The sequence below is a fragment of the Lagopus muta genome, chromosome 5 (assembly GCF_023343835.1).
Source record: "Lagopus muta isolate bLagMut1 chromosome 5, bLagMut1 primary, whole genome shotgun sequence".
NCBI classification, from domain to species: domain Eukaryota; kingdom Metazoa; phylum Chordata; class Aves; order Galliformes; family Phasianidae; genus Lagopus; species Lagopus muta.
The window spans coordinates 65,814,867-65,824,853 of NC_064437.1; the positions used below are offsets into that span (position 1 = coordinate 65,814,867).

Consider the following 9,987-nt stretch of genomic DNA (forward strand, 5'->3'; position numbering starts at 1 on the left):
ACCTGAGATTGGGAATTATTGCTATCACAGATTAGTGAAACCAGGACTTGGAGACTTTGTCAGTGTAAACAGCAGCAGCTTCCACAATTACGTAAAACAGATGTATTCATCAGAGAAGTTGGTGAGACTTTGCAAAGCACCAGGAAGAGCTCTGTAATAAAATAAATGATAGTGCTCTCTTCTGCCAAAGCAGGCTCACTTCAGAAGTGAAATATAGCAAATATCTTTCCTGTTACTGTAGTGCAAAAAGTGTCTATTTGCTGGGCTGGTTATCATAATGTTTGGCTCCTATGGGGATTGTTGCCATCCGTGTACTTAAATTGATACTCTCCAAGAACAACCATTGTATGGTGACTGTTGAGTCACGGCCTGAAGCACTGATTGAGCACTTGTGGAAAGGACTTGTCAGCCCTGGGAGCACAGCTGAAGGCAGTTCAGCTGTGTGACCAGAAGGGGTGAATCCTGGCTGTACCTCTCTTACACTTCAGTTGAGGGCTGACTGCCACTGGGAAGGAGCTCTGGTTAGAGATTCCTCTCTTGTGGAGTTTTCCCTGTGAGCCTAGATATTCAGAGACAGATGAGTACTTTTCCTTCTCCTTTGTGACACTTGTTCATTCAGTTTAGTCCCTTTGCTACTACAACCTGTATCTCCCTTCCGCTGTGTTGACCTTTCTGGTTGTAACAACCATATTCTGGAAATGTATGAAATTGATACATCACAAATTGTACTATTCAGTAAAAAATACATGGCAACAATTGTATTACTGCCCAAATTACATTGAGGGACATTTCTGGGTAAACTTACTGTCTGAATGTATTCAGACTAGAAAGCTTATGTGGTTCTTGCCCAGCCTGAAATGTGCACTTGTCTGTCTCTAAAATAGAAGGATGAAATTATTGCCCAGGCTTTCCAGAACTACTGCAAGGGTATAAAATTGTAAGAAATTTAACTACAGCATTATATAATGGTATTTGAAATTGGAAAAACCTTGTCTTTGTGGATGTGGATGTTGCTTCATATGCATATTAGTTGCACTATATTAGATTTAATTATGGTGGTTGGGAAAACATTCTCACACTGTAGTGATTTTGTAATGACTACGAGACTTAGTGTATTGCACTAAGCTTAGGTAGGTTTATTGCTTGGGAGTGAGAAGTATCTGAGTTTTCCATATGTTCACCCTCCAGGTCACTTCTGCTTGAGTCTAGGCAGACAAATCTATCTCAAGCATATTTTTTTCTTTCCTCTAGGGAGACTGGCACTTCCTTTGTTGAAACGTCTAAGTCTCTCTACATCAAAGCTGAACAGCTTGGCTATTGGACTACGTCAGATTGCAGCGTCCTCGCAGGACAGCGTTGGCCGCGTAATTCGGAGAACAAGAATAGCAAAAGACCTGGAATTGGAGCAGGTGACAGTGCCTATTGGGGTTCTTCTCGTGATTTTTGAGTCCCGCCCTGACTGTCTCCCACAGGTATGTACAGAGGGCAGACTCTGCTAGGAGTTCTTCGGTAACAAAAGAAAGCATGTTTCTGCTGATGAGTTACTGGGAGGCTGCAGGAAGGCTTGCCTCAGGTGACTTTTGGATTATTCTAAAATGAATTTTGTTAACATCCTTATTTTTTCTACAGATAAGTTCTCAGGACTTGTTTCTGCAGTGTTGAGAGTTTTTTAGAGTTGTTTTTCAATAACCCAGTGCATAGAAGGAGTTAGCTTGCATTCAGGTGGTGCAGTTCCTGCATGTATCTCACAAACATAAGTTCCTTGCTTAACTTGCAACTTAGAAGGTTCTTAGCAATGAATGCTTGTCTGTCCATGCTGAATGCAGCTGAATTGCAAGATAACCTTAAACATCAATTGTTTAATGAAGATTGTTAATAACAAATTGTAACTGTTAGGAATATGTGTTTAAAAAATGTAGCTTATAAGTTCTAGGCTTTGAGTAGTCTGTCCTTTGCTAATACTGCATACCTGCAGTGAGGTAAAATTAGAGCTTTTACTTACTTCTTGAGAGATGGGTGTGAGGAAAAGCAGTGGTTTAATGTGGTGATTTAAGTTCTGTACTGAAGTTGTGAGAAAAAAGCAGTGAAAATCTGGAATGGTGTACTGTAAGTGAATGCCATTCGTGTGTCCAGAGTAAGGCAGGTATGTTACAGGTAAGTACCTTCATCTGCAGAGCTGTGTAGCAGAAATATTGCTGTGATTAAATGCTAATATAATACATGAAAATATGGGATCTGAACTGAAGTTGCATAGGCAACCTTGATCTTATTTTCTAATCTCTGACTACTGATGTTGTTGAAGTTCATCGAGTTCTTCTCTGCCCAGCTCACCAGTCTGTCCAGGTCCAGTTGTATTGTTGAATTCAAACATTCAGTTGTCCTGTTGTGGTGTTGGACTCAAAATATGTGAAATTTAGTGCTATAAACAGGCAGATGACAAGGTCAATAAGTTCCTTCTGATTATAAATGTGAAAGCAATGTGATAAAGTTCATGCTGTGCCTACTGTCCCGAGTTTTTCTTCCCTCTTCACTTATCTCAAGTGTTATCTATATTTGTGTTTTAGACAGCACAATGGAAAATCTTCTTGATAGGAAGAGCTTGTTAGCTATTTCCAGTCAGAATGACTAGAAGCAAGAATTCTTGCATCTCAAATTATTTTATACAGGTATTCAATTCATGCCAGAGCCTCTGTCCGGGGTTTTTTTCACTCGCTGCAGTTCCTCTGCCAGTAGTACTCTGAAAACTCAAGTTTGTGCCTGGAATGTTAAGATACTTAATTTCTGGAGTTATATGTTCTGTTTGTTGTGCACGAGATTGATACCGAGTAAGAACAGAATTCAGAATTCTGTTCCAGCTCTGTGGATGTTATTCTTAGAAGAGGCAGATCACTTTGTCTTTTCCTTATTTTCCTGTTTGTCTGTCTTCACGTTCCTTTCTGACAGGTGTCTGCTTTGGCCATTGCTAGTGGAAATGGTTTGCTACTTAAAGGAGGAAAAGAGGCAGCTTATAGCAATCAAATCCTTCATCATCTGACACAAGAAGCACTTTCAATTCACGGAGTCAAAGATGCAGTGCAACTGGTAAGTATCTAGAACTAAATCAACAATGTTTTGCTATGTATAAGGAGAACAGGTAGAACTTCAGACTATGGACTACTTGTATCACAACTTCCACAGGTGAATACAAGAGAGGAAGTAGAAGATCTCTGCCGTCTGGATAAGCTGATAGATCTTATCATTCCACGTGGTTCATCCCAGCTAGTCAGGAATATACAGAAAGCAGCAAAGGGAATACCTGTGATGGGACACAGCGAAGGAATCTGTCATGTGTATGTGGATGTGGATGCCAGTGTTGAAAAGGTCACGCGAATAAGTAAGCAGTCTGAGGGTGACTTGAATCATGGGTGTAACTGAGCTTCATATTTGGAATATGTAATAAGATTTTGATAATTGCTGATTCATGTACTGTTCAGAATTTTTGACATAAATGTTACATAACAAATTCTCTACTCTTAAACCTCAGTCAGAGACTCAAAGTGTGAATATCCTGCTGCCTGTAATGCTCTGGAAACACTCTTAATTCATCGGGACTTGCTGAGAACCCCGTTGTTTGATCAGATCATAGATATGTTGAGAGTAGAACAGGTAAGTCATGTATACTTGTGTTTTTTACTTGTCCTGATTTGTTTACTTTTTTAACATTTTAGAAGCATTTCTTCTGGCTGACATAACCTTATGTAGCTTTGTGATGGCATAACACTTGAGTTATCCATGTCTCTTTGTAGATGCAAACAAACTTAATGGAGAATTTTCTCGTCTTCACACAGCCCCAAGCTTTTCCATGGAAATGATCAGAAAGCAGCTTGTGTACTGTGCCTGGGATACTGATAGTTTCTTTTACATAACAAAAAAATTGTTCCACCATGTAACCCTTCCTCTGCTCCTCTTAATTCTGACTTAATTGCTTTTAACTTTCTAGACCTAAAGCCTGTTCTTATTGAATCTATTCACTTACCATTTTACTTTAGACAATTTCCAAATTGTTTTTCTTCTCTTAGAATCTGCTTTATCCGCTTTTTTTTTTTTTTTTTTTTTTTTTTAGGCCTTTCATCCTGTATGCCTTTATTCCCACCTGTTCTCTCTCCAGTTACATCACAGGAGTCATGAGAGGCCACTGTATGACTTAAATGTCTTGACATGAGTAATTTTTTGCCAGTAAAGGTAGCAGAGATACATCAGGACTTAAATATTTATTAAATACTTCGAATTGCATATTAAACGAATGTTTTTCATACAGCAGCATGTATTTGACATTGTTCTGGCAGTAGTTAATGCAGGAAAATGGGATAGAATAGGCCCTGTGTTTTGATGATGATAAAAGGATTGTAGTAAGAAAAGCTGGGCTTTGTATATAGTCAGGAGCAAGTCCTCACCTAATGGATGTTTTCATTTTGTTTTTTTTTTTTTTTTTTTTACATCATTTTTTGGTTGTATTTCAAGAAGGGTAGAGTGAAGGATATGTGTCTGGATTTTGGAGAGGAGGAATGTGAGGACTGGTACACTTCTACCAACACGCAGCTGCCCCCAGCCCTTAAAGTAATGGGGAGGATGTGATGACACTGCTGTCCACTCTTGACTAGACAACGCGAAACCTGCAAATATTGGGCAGGATTACACAGTCAGTATAATTTGTAGTTTCGTGTAAAAATGCTATCCTACATGTTAGGGATTTAGTCCTAAATTTCAAACTTTGTTCACCTTTTTAGCGGACTTGTGAGACTTATTTCTCACTTATATTTGTCCTGTCAACATTTCCTTTATTTCACTTTCATTGGGATTTCTGTGCTGTACCACTTAAGAAGTGTCACAGAATAATAAAATATAGTGATTTGCAAGACTCCCAAGAATCATAAGTCCAACCTCTGGCTGCACACAGCACCACTCAAGTCCTATATTTGAGTGCAGTGTCCAAATGCTCCTTGAGCTCTGACAATTCAGGGCCATGCCCACTGCCTGGGGAGCCTGTGCCCTGCCCGTTACCCTCTGGCTCAGAATGTTTCCCTAACACCCCATCTGACCCTCTCCTGACACAGCTCCATGCTGTTCCCTTGGGTCCTATTGCTGCCCCCAGAAAGCAGAGCTCAGTGCTCGCCCCATGTCATTGTTTATGTATCTTGGCTGTTAGGATTGAGCTTGGAGGTTGGTGATGCATTAGATTTTCTTTATAAGGTATGTAAAAATCTGTGTGAGTACTTGTCTAGTTTTGGACAATAATTCTATTTTGTCTGAAACAAATGCTTCAGAGGGGGCTGGTGCTAATTTACAAAATAAAAGGATAGAAGTAGGTAAAGACTTCTGTAGATGGGACTTGCAAACAGGAAGATTCCCTGTAGTTACTGTTTGCACTGCACTTGCTGTCTAAAAATACTGTGCTGCTGGGTGCAGTAGTGTTGTAGTGACCTCCTGCTAAATGTCTTTCTCTCTAAATAATGAAAAATGAGCCCTGGACTAGGAGCGTGTCATGATAGATATCAACGTGTCAGCTATTGTGCCTTATTGCTAATTATATCTGCTGAGTCTCTGAAAACTTTGTGCAATGCGAGATAAATTATCCTTAGTGAATGTTTCATACACAAATGTGTTTTAATACCAGTCAGCAGCTAATCATCCAACTCTTTACTCACTTTCCCCCTGTGGAAGAGGAGCAAGAGCAAGAAAATTAATGGATAAAAATATAGTTGAATTAGCGAAGAAGAAGAAAAGAGAAAAACAAAACAAATGATGAAAATAGTTCACTATCTGCTACTTTTAGACAGATCCCAGTCAGTCCCTGAGTAATGTCTGCTTTCCTCAAAACCCCTCTCCTCTCAGTTTTATTGCTGAGTATGTTGTTGTGTGACATAGAATATTCCTTTTGTTGGTTGGGGTCAGCTGTTGTGGCTGTGTCCCTTGTCATCTTTTTTGCACACCCCAACCTTCTCACTGTGGGGAGAAAGAGAGCCTTAGAACTATCCAAGCACTGTTTAGCAACAGCCAAAATGGTGATTTATTTTGGGCACAAATCTAAAATGTATCACTATACAGTCCAGTATGAAGAAAATAAAATCCATCATAGCCAGACCTGAAGTAAGAAGCTTGCATGTTCATCTGGAAATTGTTGGTATGGTCAGAATTGCAACATATTTATGGTGTTGCAGGTGAAGATTCATGCTGGCCCAAAATTTGCCTCTTACTTGACGTTCAGCCCCTCTGAAGTGAAATCTCTCCGCACTGAATATGGGGACCTGGAGTGCTGCATTGAGGTTGTGGACAGTGTCCCGGAGGCTGTTGAACATATCCACAAGTATGGAAGCTCTCACACGGATGTTATCATCACGGAAAATGGTTTGTGAGCAGTTTGTTTCTTTCTGTTTTGGTTTTGCTCTTGGTTTTAGCATAACTACTTATGTTGCAGTAGTTTCTTTTCCTGTGGTTCCAGAGTAGGCATAATCTTCTCTTGCCAGGTAGATTGTTTTGTGTTCCTGGACAACATCAGGCAGTTTTGCAGGAATGTCTCCTGAATTCTGAAGAAGTCCTTAGGCCTCCGTAGGATGAAGAGGTGAATTTCTGTGGTGGGAATGGACTGTAGGGAAAATCAGACTGTATCTACTTTGTCTTCTCATGTCATTTCTATGTCTTGCAAACAAGGACCACAAATGTTTTTCCCCACCTCTTCCAGTCCTTTATTTCCCAGTTCTGCATCTGTAGTTTAAAAGCTGCATTTGTTTCAGTTCCCATTTTCTTGCTCCTTTAATGCTCCCATCCCTAGTGCCTGTTTTACGTGCAGCTTGTATGCTGTGCCAGTTCAAAACATAGTGAGAGCTGCTCCCAGCCAAAAGATGACTCTTAATCCAAGCCTTAATGCAGATGAGGGTCAGCTGCAGTGATGTTGCGTTGTTTGTGGCTCATCCATGTAAGCTCCAAGCAAACTTGTGCTTCTGTACTTCCTGCAGAGCTTAGATGAGTGGCACCAAAAGGCGTGCATACCATGTTTTTCCACTTTTTTTCTTATCATTGTAGGCTTCTTGTAACATTTGCAGCTCTGTCTACTTGATAAGAATACTGGGAATGTGTATATGAACACATTCTAACCCAGGCTGTTTAGATACTTCAGACAGTGTTATTGTGAAAGTTCTGCGGTTTTGTCTGTTCACTGTATGAGGCTCTGTATGTCACAGTGCATGATAGTTCCTTCTGTAGGAATTTTATTTCCTGCTCTATTTCTTTCCCAGAGAAAACAGCAGAGTTCTTCCTCCAGCACGTGGACAGCGCTTGTGTTTTCTGGAATGCCAGCACCCGATTCTCTGATGGATATAGATTTGGACTTGGTAAGTGTTGTAGTTTAACTCAAAAGGCAGCTCGACACCGTTCAGCTGTTCAATCACTCTTCCGTTTGTGGGATTGGAAGAGAGAATTGGTGGATAAAAGGTAATGTTCATGGGTTCAGTTGAAGACAGTTAATAAGAAAGAAAAAGGAGGGGTTTTAAAAAAAACAACCATTGTGATGAACAAGTGATGCAGAATGCAGTTACTTACCTCCCATGGACCGATGCACAGCTGCTCTCTGAGCATTGGCAGCCCCCACAGCCAACTCCCCCAGTTTTAGTGTTGTACAATCAGTAGGTATACAGAGGTTAGGCTCAGAAGTAAGAAGTAAGATCAGTAAGTATACAGATGCTAGGCTTAGTAAGATAATCACGGTGGAGAGATAATTAAAATAAATGGAAATGCTCACCGGTGTCATAGGCTCGCAGTAAACTCCACAAGAAGTGATCTCAAGAGAGAGGGGAGATACATCCTCACTGGCATCAGCCCTTAAATGGGATGTAGGAGAGGAGGAGCTGGGCTCCACCCCTTCTGGTAGCTCCCGCAGCTGACTCATTGCTGCCCTCAGGTGGTCAATCAGAGGTCCAGGCCGTGATCAACAGTTCCCATGCAACTGCTCAGTGTGGTGTCACATGGCCTGGAATACCTCTGTGGTCTGTTTGGGTCATCTATCTGTTCTGTCCTCTCCCAGCCTCTTGTACACTCCCAGCCTCCTTGCTGGCAGAACTGTGTGAGAAATTGAGAAATCCTTGACATAGTGTGAACACTGCTCAACAGTCACTAAAACATCACTGCATTATCAACGTTATTTTTCTCCTAAATCCAAAACATAGAACTGTATCAGCCACTATTAAGATGATTGACTCTATTTCAGCTGAGAACAGCTGAGAGTGAGGAAGAGGACATTGCAGAGATAACTGTAGTATCTACTGATACGCGGGAAGTGTGGCAAATACTCATCTTAGTTCTGAAAAACATGATTAATTTCTGGTCATACTGCCTCAAACAAGGTTTACAAGAAAAAAGTGCAGGAAAAAAGCCTAGCCCATTCATTCAGGCAGAATGTAACAGTTTTATTTCTTTCCTGCTAGAGCTACCTGATACTGTTGTGTAGACAATTTAGCAGTAGGGAGCAAAAATATTTTAGGTCAGTTAAGGTTCTGTTAAATCAGAATAAAATGTGTTGTATGTGTGTAATGACAGAACAATGCAACATGGGATCTGAAATGGGTGAACAGTTTATGTTCATCTTTCTGTTAATGCTGTAAAGAATGCCACGCTTTGTTCCTGCTGGGCAGATTGAGCTGCGGTCCAGTGGTGTGAGACGAAATACAGACTGCAACCAAGCAGTTACCTAAATAAGTGTGTACCTACTGCAAATTGCAGAAGACATGAAAAACAATCTTTCCTGAAGTAGAAACAACTAGAAATCTCTGGAGCAGGCTACTGCTGTGCTGGCTGGGAATATACAGTGCTCTGTCTGCTAAAAATGCTAGCTTGCAGTCTTAACTAATGTAGCTCTTACTTTTCAAGGGGTAAACACTCAGCAAAAAAAGTGTAAAATATATAGAAGACATACCCAACTTTCTAGCTTCTCTCTCTAAAAGGGGCCCTGTAGGAGCCAGAAGTATAAACAAGTCCATATTATAATGGATCTATATTATAAATGCTCATCTAACTAACTTCTCCATCAGAACAGGTAAACATAACTTCTGACGCTTTGGGAGAATGGAAGAAGACAGGTCACCCAATGGTTTTTTCTACATGAGGATGCAAAACTGTATTGTACCAGGTTGAATATCTTCTGAGGATTGACTGACTTTATCTTGTATGTTTTCTGCAGGTGCTGAAGTTGGAATTAGTACTTCTCGTATCCATGCACGTGGACCAGTAGGAATTGAAGGACTCTTAACTACAAAGTGGCTGTTGAGAGGGGACAATCATGTTGTTTCTGACTTCTCAGAGCATGGCAGCATGAAATATCTTCATGAGAACCTCCCTCTGCCTCACAGAAGTACCAGCTAAGATCACTGGGGAGGAAAACCAGGGTTAAAATGTTTAATGAAGATGTTCAGGCTCCAGTGCATTCTCTGAGGATAGAGATTTGCTTTTCATCTCCAGGATCATTGTTCTTAATCACTGTGCAGTCCATGGAATATGTTGTGATCCTATCTGTGACATACTTGATTTGTTGCTGCCTTTTGCTATTTCCTTTGGTAGTATCTGCAAATAGACTTTGTTTTTCCCAGAGACCTTTTTTGAAACATACATTTTCTGCTAGGAAAAGTTCAAATATCTGCTGCGTTCTTTTCACTCCATTGTTCCCTCTGGCAAATATGTATGGTGGTGGAGGAGTATACATTTTTTAACCAAGGTCTTTGTTTAGTTGAAACATTTGTTTTATTGAACAAACTTGGTAGCTTTTCTTCAGTCATGTGATCATGGCAGCTCTTGAAAGCTCTAAAGCTTTGATGATTATTTTCTTAGTTTTTGATTACACTTGATTACTATGCATTTGGAACGTACCTTTCACTAATGTTCTGATGGAACAATCTTTTATATCTGATTTTGTTGTTTTTGTTGACAGTCGTAGATAAATAACACAATGGTATACAATGTGAA

At 40.3% G+C, this 9,987-nt stretch overlaps 1 protein-coding gene and 1 long non-coding RNA gene across 8 annotated transcripts in view; one reads left to right on the plus strand and one right to left on the minus strand.

Moving 5' to 3' along the window:
- ALDH18A1 (aldehyde dehydrogenase 18 family member A1) overlaps positions 1-9,987 on the plus strand; it is a 35,398-nt gene extending 25,411 nt beyond the window's left edge. For all 7 annotated transcript variants that reach the window (XM_048943977.1, XM_048943980.1, XM_048943978.1 and 4 more), the window contains 7 exons: positions 1,252-1,472; positions 2,944-3,081; positions 3,178-3,373; positions 3,524-3,645; positions 6,198-6,384; positions 7,272-7,367; positions 9,209-9,987. In XM_048943977.1, coding sequence (XP_048799934.1) covers positions 1,252-1,472; positions 2,944-3,081; positions 3,178-3,373; positions 3,524-3,645; positions 6,198-6,384; positions 7,272-7,367; positions 9,209-9,390 — 1,142 coding nt within the window. In that variant the 3' untranslated portion in view covers positions 9,391-9,987. The remainder of the gene's footprint in view (positions 1-1,251; positions 1,473-2,943; positions 3,082-3,177; positions 3,374-3,523; positions 3,646-6,197; positions 6,385-7,271; positions 7,368-9,208) is intronic.
- LOC125692887 (uncharacterized) lies at positions 7,321-9,189 on the minus strand. The gene is made up of 3 exons (XR_007376913.1): positions 7,775-9,189; positions 7,576-7,678; positions 7,321-7,425 (listed from the first exon to the last, which is right to left on the minus strand). It is a non-coding gene; the product is annotated as an uncharacterized LOC125692887 (long non-coding RNA).